Below are 21,628 nucleotides of genomic sequence, written 5' to 3'. Positions count from 1 at the left end.
CCTCACACTCTGACCCAGTCCCCGCCCCCGTGTGGCTGCTGGCACACGATTAGATTTCAGTCGCCCAGAGAGAAGAGGGGAGTGGAGTGGATTTTTCCTCAGACCAGGTCAAGGAGCAGATGCTAGGTAGTCAAGCCACCTGGCCCAGGCAGAGTCCACCCACCCAGGCAGGCATCCCTTGGGTAGCCGTCACACACCACCTCTGAGGTATTATATAGATCAGGGGGTGATTTTGACTTGACTTCTTTCTAGGCTAGGCAGAAGACTGCTATGGTTAATTTCATGTGTCAATATGGCTGGGCATTTCTAGACATTTGGAACCCAGATATTTGGTCAATTAGTAGTCTAGATGTCACTATGAAGGTATTTTTTAGATATGAATAACATTTAAACCAGTACACTTGGAGTAAAGCAAACTACCCTCCATAATGTGGGTAGGCCTCATTCAATCGGCTGAAGGCCTTAAGAGAAACACTGAGGTCCCCAGAAGAAAGAAGCCTGCCTCAGACTTGAGTCGCAACATCAACTCTTCCCTGGGACTCCAGTCTGTAGTCTATTCCGCAGATTTTGGAGCTCCCAGCCTCCACAATAGTTTGAGCCAATTCCTTCAAGTCAATCAACTCTAGATAGGTAGGTAGATAGATAGGTAGGTAGGTAGGTAGATAGATAGGTAGGTAGGTAGGTAGGTAGGTAGGTAGGTAGGTAGGTAGATAGATAGATAGATAGATAGATAGATAGATAGATAATGCATATATACATGAGTGTATACATATATTTGTGTGTATATACATGTATGTGTGTGTATATGTATGTGTGTATGAACTGAGGTGTTTCAAGGGAAACCAGAAACACCTTTCAGAAAAGGGAAAAGGACAACATGGTCTCTTCATCCCAATTAATGACTGACTAGAAAATTGGTTATTTTTGACAGACATACCTTTGCCACATCCTTAGACACTCTTTCTTCTGCAGACCCTTATAAGCTACTGGGCATTCCTTCTGAGACTCTAAGAGCACAAACCCAAAAATAAGAGTACTGGGTGGATATGAGGTTCCTTTCTAAGGAGCCACACAACTGGCTTAGAAGATGGAAACCACATGCATCAAAGTGAGTGCCCAGCACAGTAGCATGAACATACTGCCTGCCACGGCATTAGCATTCTTGCTGGAAAGCAGTGGCCCAGCCAGACACAGCCCTTCCCATGCCCCTTTGCATCTAGGTGGGGCCATATGACCAGTCCTCACTGAAGCATCATGAGCAGAGTGTGTGGGTCACTTCTGGAAGAAGGGGGAGTAACAATAATTATCATCCTCTTCCTCCTATGCAGTATTGTCATATCACTTCCCCAAACGTTGTTCCTTCTCAGAGAATGCTGTTCCTATCTATATTAACTTGCTATCACTCTGAAATCATGCCTCAGAGGACTTGGATAGAATCTGGCAACAGGTTTTGATTAAACACCCGCTGTGTACTTGGCCAGCACACACTAAGACAGTTCATCCTCTCTGTGTGGTCAGACTACATACACAAGACAGGACAGCAAACTCCCTCATGAGAGCAAACAGTGGAACACTAGACGTTGGCTACTACTCATCATTAGTAACAGGAGCTTAGGAAACTGAAAGGGAAGGGTGACTAGATTTAAGTGACAGGAGAAGAACTGGCTCTCACAATAAATGCAACATCTGGGCTGATGAGGATAAGGGGAGTGGCATTTCCAGAAGAGGAAATGGGATGAGCAGAGAGGATCAGGAAGTGGTCAGGTGGGGGCACAAAGGAGACAAGCGTGACTGCGATGGAGACTCGTGATGAGGAGCGAGAGGGAGAGATGAAAAGGCCACATTTCCGTGGAAGGTAAAGAGGTGAAATGTGTGAACACTCACTTCGGATCCCGGAGAGGGCAGGGTGGGTGGGCCCAGTGAACGCACCGCATTAGCTCATACAGTGATGGTGAACAGCTTCCACTGCACTCCCTGCCCCCCAACCTGGTCCTCTTAATTGGTGTGTATACATATATTTGTGTGTATATACATGAGAAGCAAGTGCCGAGACCAAATCTGAATTTAAGAAAAGAAAAAAAAATTAACCTTGATTGACTTGAGACAGTTACCGCTGGCAGAGAATCAGAGAATGTTGGCACATTTGCAACATATTGGCTGACCCTAAAGGCCATAAATTCGGAAGTGATATCCTCCAAGGCTGTGGTTCCAAGGGCCAAGCACTGGGATGTTTATAACTCCGCCAAGAACCAGGGCTCTAGATGGGAGAGAGGACAGATGGCTTATAAGGAAACTAGTGGGAAGAGCAGCTCCCTTCTGCCAGGTTGCTGAGAAGATTAAACCAGAACTGCTGGCAGCCTCTTGCCAGCATGAGATCACCTGCCTGAGAATGGAGCCAACACACAGCGGGGCGCAGACCTGGGCATCAGGGCAAGGAGCCCCGTGTGCGTGCGTGTGTGTGTGTGTGTGTGTGTGTGTGTGTGTGTGTGTGGTGTGTGGTGTGTGTGCGCGCGCGCACACGCACACCTCTTCCCGCTCTGCACTCATGACACAGCCATGAGCCTGCAATCAGCACAGTGGGTGCATATACACCATGGGAACCAGCAAGCACCCTTTCCTCCCCAGAGGGCTGGGCATTAAACATTTACCAGCGCACAGCCAATACATGAGGGGGTGGGGTGAGGAGGAAGAGAGAGAGAGAGAGAGAGAGAGAGAGAGAGAGAGAGAGAGAGAGAGAGAGAGAGAGAGAGAGAGAACTGAGTAATGGGGGAGAAATATACTCCTGATATTGTTTGAGCCGCTGGATTAAGCCATCCCTGCAGATGGGAACTTCAAGACTTCTGTTTTGTTTAAGCAGAGGTAAAGTGAATCTTATGATTCTTGTCACCAAAGAATAGTGAAACCATGGGAGAATCAAGTCATGTGCTAAATGTAGTCATAAGGACCTGAAGAATCTGGTCGGAGGCACAGCAGAAAGCAGTAGTTACGAGGGGCTTGGGACATCACTGGGTGGCACTGCTGAGCTCTCCTAGCTGCCATGGACCTAGGCATCTGACTGCAGGAGGCCAGGTCCTACAACAGCTGCTCTTAGGTTTCCACTCCTCGTTTATAAAAATGAATGGAGTGCCATGGGGTCAAGCATTGCGCAAGGTGCTTTGAACACAGCAGGGAACACAGGCAAGGCCCCTGCTCTTGTGGATTGTCAAGTGCAGGGTGGGACAGACAGCAAAGAAGGAAGGGAATCCACAACCAGGAGCCTCTGAGGTGCTGACAAGTGCTGTGATGACGATAAAGGAAGTGATGGAATAAAGAGTGAAGGAGAAGGCACAGCGCGAGCCAGGAAGACCAGAGGAGGTGACATCTGAAAGAGACCTGTTGGCCAAGGCAGGCTCAGCCACGCAGAGACAGGGAGGAGCAGCCCAGCGGAGAGACAAAGGCCCTGAGGGAGGAATCAGCCTGAAGGCCAGTATGGCGGGGTGAGACAGCAAGGGGAGGGTGGAGGGAAATGGGGCCAGAGCATAGGGAAGCCCCCAGATCACACCGAGCCTGAGGCCACCATCAAAGAGTGTGCAATGGGTTCTAAGCAGCAGAGTGATGGGATCTAATTCATCATTCCAGGAGGCTCGTGTTTAGCCCTCTAGAGCCGATACACACACACAGTCATGAGCTAGCTTTCCTTACGACTCAAGAAGCTGGCCTCAAACAAACATGTCCTTGCCTTTGTGCACACTGGGGGCAATAACATGAGGCTGACCAAGAGGAGACAGCCCAAGGCCTACATAATTGAGGCTGAAACAATGTCCCCCAGAACCCTCTCACCCATGATCAGCCATCTCCTTGACCATCAAGTCATCTCTTCTGGAGCCCAGAAAAACCGAGACCTGAAGTGAGAGCATGAAATACATGCAGTGTGGAACAGGGGTTCAGAGAGCAAGCCACATGCATGCAGAGACGCAACACGTGAGTGAGGTTTATGATTTTGTGTTTTATTACCACTTCTGTTTTTTAAAGAAAACTTTTAAAGAATTGCTCCCAAGCCTCCCTCATCCATTAAGTTCCTCTCAGTAAATCTCCCAATTACTCTGATCACCACTCGCAACAGGCCATTTCTTCTCCCGCTGTCCCTGAGCCTATGGCAGATTAATAAAGGGGGATGCCAAAAGGAGCTTGCAGCCTTAAATCCATCACTTATGGGATGGGCCTGTGGTGGCCGGGACAGATGACAGTGGAGTGAACCTAACAAGAGGGAGGGTGAGAGGATGAGCCTCACACAGCAGCAGCAGACACTGCACATTTGGAAAGACAGACTATGGAGAAACACCACCCTCCCCGAGGACAGGATGGACACCATATCCAGTAAGGAACTAACAGTTGGCCAGGACCATATGAGCTTTCAAAATGCAAGTCAAGCTGGAAAACAGGGGCAGGGGGTTGGTGCAGTTATTGTTATAATCAACAAGAAGTTCAGAGTTGGAGTATCATATCAGGTACAGCTGAATTCAAGGGCTCAAAGGACCTGATCAGACTCGGTTCCTCTCTGCCTCTCAGCTCAGCTCCTCTCTCTATGTGATGGCCTCATCCGCAGCCTCCCAGGCCCAACGGAGAGGAAGAACCCAACACCTGTGGCCTACCAGAGCCTGAGACCCAGCGAGAGCACCAGCTAAGGTCAAGCGCAGGACAGAGGGTGGAGCCCCACCTCCGTCACGGGACTGACACTGAGTGAGGATGCTGGTCATATGAAAATCAGAGCAAGTGGGACGGGTACCACAGAGGACACAGATGTCCACTACAACAAGAGTTAGCAAAGGCACATTTGCAGAATGCCTTTAAGAACTGTTCTTTCATGATGGAAGTGAGCTAACTGGTTCCAGTGCCCATAAAATCAGGATGCTGTTGTAATGCATCAACTCTACCCAACTGAGAATCTCAGCAATCGGGTAGGAGGTATGGAGTGAGGCTGAGGGCATTACTGTGGTGGAGGTCTCCTCACAGGCACATGGCCCCAGGATGGAGGCCCTTCGCCAAGAGCTGTGATGACTGCAGCTACTGAGGGGCCTCTTGAACATGGTCCTAGGGCAGCAGGGCTGGGGCAGGAGTGTGGTTCAGTGAATGGACGCCTCCTCCATTGCATCTGACCATCTGGAGAAAGACTGTGTCGGCCAAGTAATCAATTTTCTGTCTACTTGTTTTCCTGATTAATAATATTAGTAATGACTAACATTTACTCAGTACTTACTCTATGGTATGCTGTCTACACGGATTGCCTCATGAGGTAGGCATTATCAATGAGTCCTACTTTACAGATGAGAAATAGACGTGGAGAGAGATTAAGAAACTTAACCAGAGCTGGGCTGGAAGCTAGTCAGCCTAAGTCCAGAGCTTGGATCTCCACCGTGTTGGCATTCTGCTGCTTCCACCCCTAGGCAATGCAATGTAATCATGCTGCTAGGTTCACTACCTTATAAGTGGTGTCCCAGGACTCTAGACAAAATCCCCTAAGTACACAAATTGATATCACTGTTGTTAATAATCTAGCAAGTAAGTCTTATAATATTAGTTTAACAAGAATACACAGCAGGGTTTTCCATCTAATTAATTTTTCAGAATCCTGCTTTTCTAATTCATCTGCATATGCACTTACCTGTTGAGTGTCTACTATGTGCCAGGCACAGGGGTGATAAAGATGCAAAGGCTTAGCCCCCACCCACCCAGGCTGGTCTCCCCCTCACCTTCAGCTGTTTGACCTTCTCTTTTCAGCATCTGGACAGCTCCTACATACTTCTTCAGCTGGACTTTGAGCACCTCATTTTCCCTGCAGGTAGAAGAATGTTTAAAAAAATATTTTTAAAAATTGGCAATTAGACTGAAGGCAAAGGTTGGGGGAGGGGGTCTGTGTGAAAAGATGAGTTAGCAAAGGCACATTTGCAGAATGCCTTCAAGAACTGTTCTTTCATGATGGGAATGAACTAACTGGTTCCAGTGCCCATAAAATCAGGATGCTGATGTGCTATGCTCAGGTTATTTGAATCTATCAATCTGTTAGGTAACTATTCTGTGCCAGGCACTCTGAATATACTCTCCATTTACAGAAGAACAAACCAAGTACTGTATATTCAACCTGGGGAATACTCTTAATATTTTTATTAACTATAAAATGCACTAGATATTCATTATTTGCCAGGCATCCTGTGAAGCCTTTAGGTATCTCATTTAACCCTTCAAAGTATTATCAGAACATCAATTTTAGAGATGAGGCATAAAGAGGAGAAGCAGTTAACCAAGTCTACCCCCACCCCTCATATAAGACCGTGCTGTGAAGCATGGAACTCAGGCTACAAGACCCCACTCTGCTCAATTCTCTCTCCAGGTACACTGGCTAAGAAAAAGAATATGGGGATCAGGGGCAGAAAACTACCATTTGTTGAGTATTTATGACATAGCTCTGACTATACATATGTGACCTTGATGAATCAAGCACGCACTCATTCATTTATTCATTCTTCATTCAGTGGGAAAATGTTTATTAAGTGACTATTATATGTCAGGCATAATGACACTATCATATTCTTCCCATGTTATAGGAGAGAAATTAGAGTATGGATTAGGTCCCCAACCATAGTCACAAGTAAGGCACACTAAAGAGATCCAAACCCAGGTCTAACAGCCCCCAAGGCTCAGCAGAGCTTTTCTCTGTCTCCTGTAGGATTTGGACTTGGCTGCTCACCAGCTACCCCAGACAGAGGTGCCTCCTCCACATTTCTGGTTCTGCTCCTCCCCTCAAAGCCCTTATGCCTGAATGCTTTTGAATGAGCTAGAGCATTTCCTCACAGCAAAATAGCTATAAGATTGGGTTTCTTTTATGCTTATAAAAATAAATTTAAAAGTAAAAAATGCTCACTTTAAAATACTCAATTAGAACACATTTAAGAAGGAATGTGAAAATCAGCTGAAAATCCACCACCTTGAAAATAAACCCAACATTTTTATAACTTTTCTATCATACCCCTCACTAAACATGCATACACACACACTCCTAAATATAATTTTATGTGGATGAAACATCTTTCACACTCCTTTAATCTTTTTCTGTTTGAAGTGTTATTCCCTTGTTTACTGTTCCACTCACCACTTCCCCATGGTCATCAATGTTAAAAACCTGATATACATATCAATGCTGCCCTCCATGCTCACAGTCACTAACTACAAACCTGATATACTCAGGTAGTTGACTTTATAAAACCGGATTATAATTTTTTCTACAACTGTGTTTGTCTCATTTAAGAACTCACCACTAGAAGCCTCTAACTCGGTCTATTTATGGATGTAAATGCCATTCCTTGATATGGATATGCCACAATTTACTCAGGGGAAAGCCTGAGACTGCCCACCGCTGGCTCTGCCGTCTGCTTTCAGTGAACTTGACTACATCTCCGCCCTGCAAAGACAGCGTTGTGTTTGCATTTTGCTTTTCTGCACTACTTCGGCAGAAAGAACATCCGCACCAACTGCAGACACTACCATATAGTCAGGTGTCCCCTGCGAACTCCACATTCATCTCAGAAGCTTTAGAGGAAAAGTACAGAGGAGCCCTTTCATTAGCTCCCTCCCCCTAGACACCTTACCATGGGTGTTCCTACAGGTATCTGCACTTTGTCTGTCTGTGATATGAATAGCAAACATCTGAAGCTCAACAACTAACAGGCCCTGAAAAGGCCTGCGGGAGAAAAAAATATCCCCGACGTATGTGGATTTACAGCTTGTTTTCTTGGGTTCCCTAACCAGAGTCTTGTCACTCATCCCAGGCTAGCCCTAATCTCCACATGTGAATTCAAGTCACATATGACCTGAAAACTAAGGAAAGGACATTTATATGCATTTCTATGTGGTATAATTTAACATGATTTGTGGCAGAGCACACCCCAAGAGGCAGGCTGGGCAGGCTCACTCCGGCCGGCTGACAGGCGTGTCACGTCGACATCTGGCTGCTCTGTCTCATTTGCTCACACCACACAGGCTGACCCTCGGCTCCCTTATTCATCTTCGACTCTGCAGTCAGCACTGAAATAAAAAAGGGCTGCTTGTCTTCCGGTTTGGATCAATCTTTTAATAGAGTCTTAAGACTATCTGAATATCACACCTAACAGATAAAAGCCAAGACCTTTAATATAAATCTGACTTCCATCAAAATGATGAGAAGCCATGAAGGATATATCCAACCACTGGGTTGGACACCTTTGGGAGCCATAAACTCATCCCAGCCCAGTTTGTATGGATGAACTTGTTTGCCTTTGTGGGAAATGAATACTTCCAGGTCCCTGACACTGCTTCTGAATAAAACTCAAACACCTGGAGGACACACTGGCTGCTCCAAAAAGGCAACTGGCTCCTGATCCCCCATCCTGTGACAGGATGAGGCCCATTTTTTTTTTTTTTTAAGTAATTTTAGATTCACATGAAATTGCAAAGACAATACCAAGAGGTTGGCCTTATGGTTACACCCTATGTAACTATGGGGCAATGGCAAACCAAACTCTGACAACGTGTATGCATGGTCCTATCAAGCGCATAACAGTCCTCTGCCCCAGCGCACCCACACAATGGAACACAGACTTAAAGGACCACTGTAGGTCCGGCAATGGGTAAAGCAAACCAAGTACAAGTACAAGAGAGAAGAAGGGGTGGGTGGCTTTGGCAAACTACAAAGCCCCATCAAAAGATATTTTTAGAGGATCCAAGATGGTGGTGTAGGTAAACACCTAAACTGCTGCTTCGCACAACAATTTCAAAACTACAACTAAAAGACAAAACGTCTATCACCCAGAACCACGGGAAAGCTGGCTGAGTAGAAGTTCTACAACTAGAAGGAAAGAGAAAAGAGCATTGAGACGTGCACAAGCGCTGAAAAGCTGAGGTACGGGGGCGCGCGCGATCCGGGCTGGCGGCAGGCATTGCTTTTTTCAACCTGAAGGGAGACAAGCCCCCAATTACTCTGAAATCCAGTTTCTGGGGAGACGCGGGGAACCCAAACTCCTAAAGGGAGAAGCTGGACTGTCTTCCATTGCGTCGGAAAGTGAGGGTGGCTTGCTTGCAGAGCTGCACACAGGAATAATTGTTCACTGCACTGGGGCCCGGGACATGGGGACACGGTCGGAGATGCAGAGCCGGCTAACTGGCAGCCATCGCTGTTTGCCACGCCCTAGCCTAGTGATGCCCTGAGACCCCGCCCCGCACAACCTACAAACCCACCCAAGCTCCAAGCAGCGGCTTTAGCACATGAATGGCCTGCCCTATCGCAGCTTAACCTAGCAAACTTGCAGCCCGGGTCAGACAGCTCCAAAACCTCCAAACCCCAAGCAAAGAGGATAAAACTGTAGTTCTTGCTATAGCTCCTTCTGGGTGGCCTCAGACAGTAGCTAACCTGTACCCCATTGGAGATCCAGAAGCCAGTGTACCTAGTGGTCAGTGTGAGACAACAGATTTCAACTCCTCACATCCATAAGTGACACATTCAAGAGGCAGACTCAGTGAGCACCAAAGCCCCACTGAAACAAGTCCTGCACCATAAGCGTGTCTCCAGCGCAGCAATTCTTCCATTAGAGACACAGCGGGTCCTCACAGCCAATTGGCCTGGAGGTCAATTCCTCCCAGTGTACCAACAGCAATCAAGGCTTAACTACACCAAGACTTTGCACTCAGCCCACAAAGGGGTGTACCAAGAGCGTCCACCACAGGTGATTGGGGAGGCTGAGCTACTAGCCCCTATAGGTCACCTACCACACAAAGCCACTCCATCAACACAGGGAAGCAGCCAAAATGTGGAGACAAAGAAACATGTCACAAATTAAAGAAATGGAGTAAAGCAAACTACTGGACAACATAGAGTTCAGAACCACATTTATAAGGTTACTCAAGAATCTTCTAAAAACCTCTGAGGAACTTAGTGAGACCTTTAAGGATCTTAATGAGAATGCCAAAAATATGGAAAAGGACCAGTCAGAAATTAAGCATACACTATCTAAAATAAAGAATATACAGAAACTCAACTGTAGATCAATGTACCCCAAGAATCAAACCAAAGATCTGAAATATGAGGAAACAAAAAACACCCAACCAGAAAAACAAAAAGAAAAAAGAATCCAAAAATATGAAGATAGTGTAAGGAGCCTCTGGGACAACTTTAAGCGTACCAACATCCGAATTTTTGGGGTGCCAGAAGAAGAGAGAGAGCAAAATATTGAAAACCTATTAGAAGAAATAATGACAGAAAACTTTCCCTACCTGGTGAAAGAAATAGACTTACAAGTTCAGGAAGCACACAGAACCCCATACAAGAGGAATCCAAAGAGGACCACACCAAGACACATCATAATTAAAATGCCAAGGGCAAAAGACAAAGAGAAAATCTTGAAAGCAGCAAGAGAAAAACTGTTAGTTACCTACAAGGGAGCACCCATACGACTGTCAGCTGATTTCTCAACAGAAACTATCCAGGCCAGACGGGAGTGGCAAGAAATATTCAAAGTGATGAACAGCAAGAACCTACAACCAAGATTACTCTACCCAGCAAAGCTATCATTCAGAGTTGAAGGTCAGATAAAGAGCTTCACAGATAAGAAAAAGCTAAACGAGTTCATCACCACCAAACCAGGATTACATGAAATGCTGAAGGGTATTCTTTAAGAAGAGGAAGAAGAAGAAAAAGGTAAAGATAAAAATTATGAACAACAAAATGACATCAAATACATACCTACCAACAAGTGAATCTAAAAATCAAGTGAATAAAAAATCTGCAGAACAGAATGGACTGGGGAATATAATAGAATCAGGGACATAGAAAGGAAGTGGACTGACAATTCTCAGGGGGAAGGGGGTGTGAGGGGTGTGGGAAGAGATTGGACAAAAATCTTACACCTATAGATGAAGACAGTGGCGGGGGGGTAAGGGCATGGGGTGGGGTGGGGAATCAGGTGGAGGGGAGCTATGGGGGGGAAAAAAGAGGAACACCTGTAATAATCTGAACAATAAAGATTTATTTTTTTTTAAAAAAAGATATTTTTAGCATGTTAAGTGACCCAAGAAAGTAATTCCTAGGCTCTAGACAACTAATCTGCAACCAGTTTGAATTTGGAAACAGAAGAACCACACAGAATTCATCATTCTTATCATTACACAGGTCTCTGTTATGATTATCAAATAAAAATGCCTTTTCATTTGATACTTCATGAGACAACAGAATGGATCAATTAATTAAGCACATCCTAACTATGAAAGGCGTCAGAATTGCAATAATGACTGAGGCCCATCTCAGCAGGGGCCTTCAACCCAGCACAAGTCACGGGCCAGGAGTCTGTCAGCCTAAACAGGTGAGAGGCAAGGTGAGCAGCAATACCAAACCTGACCAGGGCTCTGGTGCATCAGCACCCACCTCAGCCCAGGCAGTCTGTCTTCAGAGCCTGGGTGCCTAATGTCTTCACTATACACCATCCTGCACATGTGTGTGTGTGGAGGGGGGGAGGATGCTTACATGCACGTGCACATGTATGAGAGAATGAGAGCAACAGAGCCCAGAAGGCTATATACATCTGGCGGGTGATGAAGCTGCTGGGGGGCAGCCGTCCCTTGGTCTTCTCCTTCTCTGGTGAGGCACCTCCCATCTTGCACCCATCTACACAAGGTGGCATAGGACTGAGTGAGCCTGTGAGGACAAGACCTCTGAACAAGGAGGCACAGATGGTTGGCACCCTGTCAGCTACATCTTAGGGCAACTTTCCTCCTCTCTGGCCCTAGGGTATGCCAGACTCAGCTGAAGATCACTTACAACACCTGGCTCTTTTTGCAACTAATGGAGTGATTTCATTAAGAGTCCATCTGAAAAACCATCCAGAAAAGTTGGGGGTAGGGGCGCTGTTACTGTAAAGGAACCATCAGTGCTGACCTTCCAAAATGGGCTTCCTGGGAGTCCTGAGGGTTCAACCCGTTTCTCCACCTCCATCCCACGAGTCATCACTGGTGCCACAGGGACAGCTGGTGTACTTCCCACCCACTGTGGCCAGTCAGGGGCCTATCTGTCAGTGGCTGTGCTCTCCCTGTAGATTTAGTCTTTCAGCTGCAAATCACTCATCTGCCTCAAACGAGGACTACAAAAGCTAAAGCCACACCTGTTAAAGCACCGACAACACCAAATGCTGACAAGGATGTGGAGCCACAGGAACTCTCATTCACTGCTGGTGGGAAGGCAACATGGTGCAGCCACTTTGGAAGACAGCCTGGAGGTTCTTACAAAACTAAATATACTCTTACTATGTGATCCAGCAACCTGGCTGCTTGGTATTTACTCAAGGGAGTTGAAAACTTAAGTCCACACAAAACCTTGCACACAGTATTTAGCAATTTTATTCATAATTGCCAAAACTTGGAAGCAACCAAGATGAGCTTTAATAGGTGAATGGATAAACAAACTGTGGTGCATCCAGACAATGGAATATTATGCAATGGTGAAAAGTAATGACCTACATAGCCATGAAAAGACAGGGGGGAGACTAAAATGCATATTGCTAAATGAAAGAAGTCAATTTGAAAAGACTACAAACTTTGAATCCAACTATATGACATTCTGAAAAAGGCAAAACCGTGGGGACAGTGTAAAGGTCAGGGGTTGGGGGGAGGGATGAATAGGTGGAACATGGGGGATTTTTAGGGCAGTGAAATTAATCTATATGAGACAATAATTGTGGGCACAAGTCATTATACATCTGTCCAGACCCACAGAATGAACACCACCAAGAGTGAATCCTGATGTACACTATAGACTTTAATAATAATGTATCAGAATTGGTTCATCAATTGTAACAAATATGCCCTACCAATGCAAGATGTAAGAAAAATTGGGGAACAAGGCAATGAAGGAGTATAAGGGAACTCTCTGCTTTGTTCATGTTTCTGTAAATCTAAAACTGCTCCCAAAAAGCCACTTGTCACCCTTGTCATTTGCCAAGAGAATTGCTGAGTCTCCCTGTAGGGACCTGTGTCTATAGGCATCTACAAACCTGGCTGACCCTGCTCCCCTCCCTTCTCTCCAGTCAGCGCTGAACAGTGTCAGCTCCTGCGAGTGTCATGTCCTGGTGAAGATGAATGAGGCTGCAAGTGCAGACACATTCTGTGGGAGACAGTGCAGCGTTCATCCTGGCACGGGGCTGAGAGGTGAAACACCTTAGAAATAGTGATGGGGCTGGAGCTGGTGGCCCGAGGGGAGTGAGAGGGGAACACACAGTCTGGGAAAAATGACTTTTCAGCTTTGACTATTGCATTTTGCAGTGATCATGACCTTGAATACTTGGGAGTTGCTGTCCATACCATAAAGCCGGGAGATTTATGCCTCCCTGCCTGCCTTTGTTGGCGGCTGCGAGGGAAGTCACTTTTACAGACAGCCTGGTCACTTAGCCTTGCTCTGGCAGTGGTCAGGTGCGGTTATGGTTAGTGCCTCCCTCGCGCCAGCGTCTGGGCTGGGAAACCAAATTCCTGTAGTTGCATCTTACTGTGATGTTTTTGGTTTTTGGTTTTTGCTTTGTTCTTGAAGTTTACTGTTCTTTTAGTCCTTAGATTGCATCCCTCTAAATAACGTTATACTTAACATCATTTGAAAATAATTTCATTTCTGGGTGGTCATGTTAATAGTTGGATATATAGTTAGATTCTGGGCATTGTTTCTAAACACTTACATTAACTTAGTTAATCCTTACAACTGCCCTGTGAAGTAGGTTCAGTTGTTATCCCTATTTTACAGATGAATATATTTTTTGCTCTTTTGATTTCAGGTTTATTTGCATTAACAAGAAAATAGTACTGTTTTGTTTGTCATTATGGGTTGATATAGGGAAAATGGCAGATAAAAATTGCGGAAAAGGAAAATTTTGATTAGGAAATGAGATGGTATTTATAATTTGGGACCCTCGGGATAGTATATCATGGGACTGAAAATGGAGCTAAGGTGTAATAGACAATAAATTTTTGTCAAATGTATGAAAGACAAAGTACCAATCTTATAATTTTTGTACATAACTGCTGTGCCCTGTAGAACTTTTCCCCCTCTGGATAATGAGAGGGAGTTCTGGCTAGGAAAACCAGATAAAGTGGGATTCTATACTTTACTGATCTGTTTAAGGAGCCAAAAAAGAGGACAGTTTTCTGTAAATAACACTACTTAGTAAGTTTATAACTCACTTTTAACCTTATTTTGGTTAACTGAGGTTCAACTCAATTATATATTCACACATTCCTCCATATTTATACTAGTATATGATTCTTCAGTAATGTCACTTATGTATGTGTGAATATGTGTATAATATCAAATTTTATTACACTGTAACAGGATTCCAAGTTCAGGACTTATCCTTAACAACTTTTACAACCATAACATCTTATATTAAATGTTTAAATCTTAATGAAAATTAGAAAATAATGTACCTAGAATCATCAAAACCAGTTGTAATTTAAGTTACTTCTTGGCAAAATATAACGTCCAAAACAGTGGATTAACTGTGATGTTTTGATGGCTGTGAATTACCAAATGCACTTCACAGGGTCGCTGGTTTTGAGTAATTATCCTTTGAGTGGTGCTGTCTGGGGTTGTGGGTTGTTTGTTCTGACACTGGGGCAGGCATTATTGCTTTGACTTACAAACATTAATTACTGCAGTCACTGGAAGCTGTCTGAGAGGTACTTGCCACCTCCTCCATGATTTGCTTCCTTTCCTGATACTTTTATAGAAAACGGCAGGGTGGCCAGCAGGTGTGTTTGCGGCTGAGGGTGGGAGTCGGCAAGGCTTTCTAGAATCCTCAGATGAACGTGTGAATACTTCTCTCCGTCTCCCCTGCACCACCTAGCCCTCTCAGTCTGGCCATCGTCATTTCTTGCCTGGGTGGATGCTCAGTCACTGTAGCTGCCTTCTAGTTTGCACACTTGCCTGTTCCCACATCTCCCCCACTCTGTTTTTCCCACATAGTATGTCATTCCCTTGCAACTGGGTGCCCTTCAGGCTTAAACTTCACACTAATTTCCAAGCCTCAGGCTCCTCAGGATTTTCCGCCCTGCTCCGGCATCCCCTCCCTGCTCCAGCATCCCCGCCCTGCTCAGGCATCAGCCACTTCCCTCAGTTCCAGGAACAAGCCAGGCGCAGGCTGGTCTTGGGGCTTTGCTCTGGCTCATTCCTTTGGCCAGAACCTTGCTACTCAAAGTGTGGTCCAAGGTCTGGCACAACTGGCCTCACTAGGGTGCTTGGTAGAAATGCTGAGTCTCAGGCCCCATTTATCTCATTTTAGCCCATAACCATAAAATATTACCATAATCCACACTTGATCCAATGAGGAGTGGGGACTCAGTGGGACAGGTTGGCTGGAGTAGACCTGGGACTAGTGTCTGGGTAGCTCCAAAATTCCACACCCTCAGCACAAGGCCAGTGTTCTTCCTATGTGGTCAAAGGATGGAGGATCTCCTACAATGGAATCCGCTGGGTCCTCATTCAAAGAGCCCGTCTCCCCCCAGCCCTGCTCTTTCCCTTCCTGAATAGTTCCGTCCAAAGCCACTGAGACCAGTTACATATAGGGAGAGTGATCGAATAACGTGAGAAAGCCAGAGGTCAACACTGTGCTGTTAGATTGGAGTTCAAGGTTCCGTGTAAACTCATAGGGCATTTCAAAAGGCAGAGATGCCAGCAACAAAGCTCCCCTGGACAAAACTGGGACAAATTGAACATCAAAATAGTGACAATAGGTTATGAGCTACTGAATATAACAGAAATCAACAAATCCATAAATAATCAATGGAAAGTCTAATGCAGAATGAGATATTTACAAAGGCTTCAACTGCCTCCCCGCACAATACTTAATTGTAAAAGAGAAGACATTAAGTTCACAGTGGAGAAGGGTGGCAGACACCACCTTAACCAGTTAACATGATCAGTAATGAAACAACTGAAGCCACCATGCACCAGCCACCAGGACACCCTAAGGACATGCATCATCCCTGTGATATTCCTACCAAAGATGCATACGCAGAATCAAACCACAAGGAAGTAGTAAACCAACCAAATTGGGGGCCATCCTGCAAAATAAATTGGCCTATAACCTTCAAAAGGGTCAAGGTCACAAAAGTCAAGGAAAGGAAGAAATAGTTCCAGACTTAAGAAACATGACAATTAAATGCAACAAGTCCCTTTGGACTCAATCATTTTGCAAAAGAAACAACCAGTGCAGGTTGGATGTGAGGTGACTTGAGCTGTGTGCTGTCTCATCAGCCAGCTGGAGCGGAGAAGATGGAAAGGGAGACCATGAAAAGCTTGTTTGATTTTTAGTGCTCACTCCCCGTTCCCGTCATTTCACTATTTAATAATCCCCATCTCATTAGCCACCTGGTAAATTCCACTCAGAATGGCATGCTGGCCCCCACATTTCATATCCAGAGCCAGGGAAACAGCCCAAACAACTCCAGTAATGCAGGAGGGTAATTAATTGCAGATGACACACACCCAAAATATGCCAAGCACAAAAGGAAAATCGCAGAGCTCCAAGTAATAACAGGCGGAATCATACTTGACTGTCATTTCACTCCTCCAAGCTCCTTCAAGTTACTTCTTGAGGCATCTGTATATGAAGAAGGCAGCTCACTTCAGTCCTTTGTGCCATTAAGAGTGTTTGCTCTGAGCCCTAGCAGGTTTGGCTTAGTACATAGAGTGTTGGCCTGTGGACTGAAGGGTCCTGGGTGATTCTGGTCAAGGGTACATGCCTGGGTTGTGCACTCGATCCCCAGCAGGGGAGTATAGGAGGCAGCCGATCAATGATTATCTGTCATCATTGATGTTTCTCTCCCATCATTGATGTTTCTATCTCTCTCTCCCTCTCCCTTCCTCTCTAAAATCAATAAAAATATATATTTTTTAAAAGAGTGTTTGCTTTGAGGTCAGACAGGCTGGCTCTGCCTCTGTGTGATCTTCAGCAAGTCACTTAACCTATCTGGGCCCTGGTTTTATCACCTGTAAAATTGGATGATAAAAACACCTACTTCAGAAACTACAGGGAGAATTAAAATACGTGTATACTGATGTGTGCACATAAATACAAATACATGTAAAGTGTCTGGCATATAGTAAGTGCTAAATACTAGCTATTGTTTTTTATAGTTACTACTACCACTATCATTAGTCATAAATTATAAATTAGGATCCCACTGTAGTCCAACCCAAAGAGGTCTGTTTTCTCCAGGTAAGGGAAGGACTAAGGAAGGCCTGGAGTGATCCCTGGAAGTATTTCCAGGTCGACATCAATACTGAGGCCTCTTCCTCCAGCCTGTCCCCTAGCCGCCTAGATGTATCCCCGGATTCAACCTCACCTCCTCAGGAATTATTCGTCCGATTTCCCTAGACTGGTTCAGGTCCCTCTAGAGATGTAGCATTTCCCACATTAACTGGGAGTTGAAGGAGCCTCCCACCAAATTGGGCTTCCGTGAGAGCCAGTGTGGGGCGCCCTAAGGTCCTCCAAGTGACAACCTGCCCTTAGGAAGAGTGCATGCAGTAGCATCACTGCAGGGGAGATAAGAGCGACTACCCAGCGGCCACCTCTCCAAGGAGGAAAGAATAGGCAAGAGGAGCAGATGTGAAGTGCAAACTGTTTCCTGATGGGCCCCAAGAAGAACCATACGCTGTGCAGGAGCAGAATACAGACTGCAGAGCTGCAAGCCTACCCGGCAGTTTCAGAGCCATGGCTGCAGGAGCCAGCCAGGCAACAAAGGACTGAAGCAGGCCGGGAAATGCACACTGGGCATCAAGTGAGGGTGGAAGTTTCGGTGAAGCAGAGAGTGCGTGCCCATCTGAAGGGACATCCCCGACTCACGTTCTCACATCCTTCAAGACCAGCTAGAAATGTGGGTTTCTCTATGAAGTGTTGAGGTCTTAAAAACACTGATTCACAAAACACATCTATGAGATAAATTCTGCCTGGGGCCACGAGTGCCACCTTGCTCTTAACCTTCACCTCTTGGTATCAAGCTTTGCCATCTGTAAGACCAGAAGTCTACTTGCTAGTTAGTGTCCCTTTATTAGGCCAAGAGGAAATGGAGGTAAAACCCTCAAGATCCTGTCAAAAACACATAACCTGAACCTAATCACGAGGAAATGGCTGGCAAACCCAAACGTAGGGCTGTTCTACAAAACACCTGGCCAGAAGAGGAATGCAAAAAAGTTAAGGTCATGAAAACCAAAGGAGCTGTGAAGTGGTCCAGATTAAAAAAGATTAAAATGCCGGATGATTCAATGCAGTGCCTGGTTCTGGACCAGATCCTGGATCAGGCAAAGAAAATGGCCATAAGAGGCTTAATTGGCCCAATTGGTGAAATATGAATATGGGCTCTACTCTACATAATACTGCATCAGTGTTAAATTTTCTGAATTTTACCATCACACTGTAGCTATGTAAGAAAGTGCCCTTGTTCTTAGGAAATACAAGTTCTTAGGGGTAAAAAGTCATGATGTTTACAACTCTTAAATAGATCAGGATAAAGGTTTACATGGGTAAAAATATAGGTAGATAAATCCATCTTAAATGTGGCCAAACACTAACAATTCATGAATCTGACTAAAGGGTACATTGGAGTTCTTTTACTACTATTACAATTCTTCAGCAAAGTTAAGATTATTTCAAAATAAAAAGGTTTTTTAAATAAATCCTTTAGAAAGAAAGGTTCCCAATCAACAAAAATATGGGTTTATAACAACCCACAGAGAGGAGTTGAAAGGGTTGCCAAATAGCTCGTAATTGGCACTGAAAAGCCAAGAAAATGAGCTTGGTAAATATAAACACGGCATATGAAATAGTACCCAGGACACCAAGGCCCAGCCACTACTATTACTTTGATAAATACCATGGTCAGAGGGATGTAGCTCACAAAACCTGCCCACCTCCACTGTGAGAAGCAGGACCGCTGAGACAGCCCGAAAACACTCCACGCGGGGTCTGTGAGTGAGGGGTGTAGTCACTATTATCATCTGCCACCTGCCAGGAGGGAAGGGGTTGGGCCTAGAATGGCCCCTTTCTTCCAAAGAGGCAGCCTGCTGCCTGGGATTAGATCTGCTGTGGATGAGCTGTTGTTACTGACACAGCGTTTGGAGAGAGACATCCCACATCTCAATACCAAGTTGAAAACTCAATTTGGCTCTTGAACAAGTCACAATAGTCTCATCAAATCCCAGCCTCCTGAGACCATGGGCAGAAAATGTGGACTGTGAATGAAGTAGAAATAAAAAGGTAACAAGGGAGGCCAATAAACAGAGTGAGAGTGAGACACGGGCTACTGCAGGAGGGGGTAATACCGCTCATCCAAGCCCCAAGGAGTGTCTGGCTTGCAGACGTGCTCTGTTGGTCCTCAAAGTGTTTGAGTGTGGATGTGGCTTTTAATTAGGTGACAATAATTAAAATCAAGACATTCCCCTTAATGACATAGTTTTCCAACTTCTCGTCAAAACTCCAAGTGCCTAACCACACAGCCACATGCCCTTGAGGTCGCAGCAGCTGGCACTGACTAGTTGCCACTAGAGGGCAAGTGCTGTCCAGTTCTCCAAGGACCCCCACCCCCTTTTCTCACAGGTGCCTCCTTTATGCACCTCCACTGCCCACCTGGCCGCTGCAGGGATTCCAATTTCAGACCCACTACTACACATGAACCCTGACACTCTGACAAATTCCAGAGACATCTGTGGGATGGGAACTTCAGGGTCAACGCAAGGACATGCCATAAAATCTAGGTAGCTTATGGTTCAGCAACCACGGCAAAACTATCACTGGCCTCCTCAAAAAAGCACACTTGCCTTCATGCAAATCAGGTCAGTGCCCAAACCTGAAAGAGTTCCTATGGATTCCAGGAAGCTGACCAGGCTGGGCTTGGTGAGTGTACAGATGGAGGGAGGGAGCTGGATGCCGGCCATTACAAAGGTGAATAAAACTCCTAGAAATAGCCAAAACCGGTTTGGCTCAGTGGATAGAGCGTCAGCCTGCGGACTGAAAGGTCCCAGGTTCGATTCCGGTCAAGGACATGTAACTTGGTTGCAGGCACATCCCCAGTAGGAGGTGTGCAAGAGGCAGCTGATCGATGTTTCTCTCTCATTGATGTTTCTGACTATCTATCCCTCTTCCTTCCTCTCTGTAAAAAATCAATAAAATATATTTTTTTAAAAAAAACACAAAAAACCTCCTAGGAATAAAGCAGGAAGATCTAGGAGGCCCGCCCAAGTCTGGATTGCTTGTATTTGTAACATGGCTGCTGGGCCATGAGTTCCTCCAGAACAGGAACCTGGCCCTGCCCAGTCTGCGTTTCCCCACATCCTGCGGAGGGCCTGGCACAGCGTTCAGTCTCAAGGATGGTCTGACGCCATGTCAAAGGTAGTTCATAGACCTTGTCTGGATCCTTAATGTAGGGGGAATGGCTAAAAGAGAGACCTTAGATCAATGATGGGATTGTGAACATGGATTATGTGTTAGATATTAGGGAATTATTGTTGATTTTCTTGGGCATGATAATAATATTGTGGTAATGTGGGAGACTGTCCTTATTCTTGGGAAATAAATAGGAAGATTTAGGGGTGAAGAATCACAAATCCTGAAACAACTTTCAGTTAGTACAGAAAAAAAATACCTAGTTATGTGTGTGTGTGTTTATAAATAATAAGAGACTAGAAATAAAGACAGATGTGCAAAATATGAACTGGTGAATCTTGGAGAAGGGTACGTGTACCCAAGTTCATTGTACTTTTCTGTAGGTTTGAAATGTTTCAAAATAAAAAGTTAGGAAATTTCTTTAAAAATATAAAATGTTGCGCTAGCCGGTTTGGCTCAGTGGATAGAGCGTCGGCCTGAGGACTGAAGGGTCCCAGGTTCGATTCCGGTCAAGGGCATGTACCTTGGTTGCGGGCACAACCCCAGTATGTGCAGGAGGCAGCTGATCGATGTTTCTCTCTCATCGATGTTTCTAACTCTCTATCCCTCTCCCTTCCTCTCTGTAAAAAAGCAATAAAAAATATTTTTTTAAAAATAAAAATATAAAATGTTTGATGAATAAATAAATCCATAAGCAAAGCTCAAAATGACACTTCTATGCCCCACTGAGGGTGAACAGATGAAGCCACTCAGATTGGAGGCAACTGGCTGGAGGCTCTCGCCACCCTCGGCCCTCTGGCAGCCCCAAGGGCTGAGGCAATTACTCTCTCGGGCCCACGCGCCTCCCCAGCAGTCTGGCTGGGAAGCTCTGCTCATAACGAACGAAGGCTGTTAGGAGCCAGCAGCGTAATCACTTTCGTGAAGCAAAATGAACTCTGATCCACAGTAACCAGCTGACGGTTCACCTTCAATTTCACCCTCACTGTAGCTTTCTTCTTTTGTACTTTGTCTGGTGGGATGGTATTATGGGGAAGTTTATTAGTATTATTTTAAATTCCTATGTAACCAAAAGCCTATAGATAATATAACAAAAAGTAGGTAACAAGTTATCCCCACAAACCCCAAAATATAATCAGTAATGAAAAACCCATAGCCACATGGTCTGTATAGCATCGCCATCTGTGCAAGAGAATGCAGAAGCCACAGGGCAT

At 45.3% G+C, this 21,628-nt stretch overlaps 1 protein-coding gene across 5 annotated transcripts in view; it reads right to left on the bottom strand.

Annotated features, from left to right (window-relative positions):
• Positions 1–21,628, bottom strand: part of SNX29 (sorting nexin 29) — a 580,852-nt gene that overhangs the window by 379,471 nt on the left and 179,753 nt on the right. For all 5 annotated transcript variants that reach the window (XM_080678985.1, XM_080678988.1, XM_080678984.1 and 2 more), the window contains one exon: positions 5,730–5,812. In XM_080678985.1, coding sequence (XP_080535111.1) covers positions 5,730–5,812 — 83 coding nt within the window. The remainder of the gene's footprint in view (positions 1–5,729; positions 5,813–21,628) is intronic.

This window comes from Plecotus auritus (assembly GCF_963455305.1).
Source record: "Plecotus auritus genome assembly, chromosome: 7".
In the NCBI taxonomy this organism is placed as follows: Eukaryota; Metazoa; Chordata; class Mammalia; order Chiroptera; family Vespertilionidae; genus Plecotus; species Plecotus auritus.
Note: the sequence above shows the minus strand (reverse complement) of the source record. Positions and strands in the feature narration are given on the sequence as shown.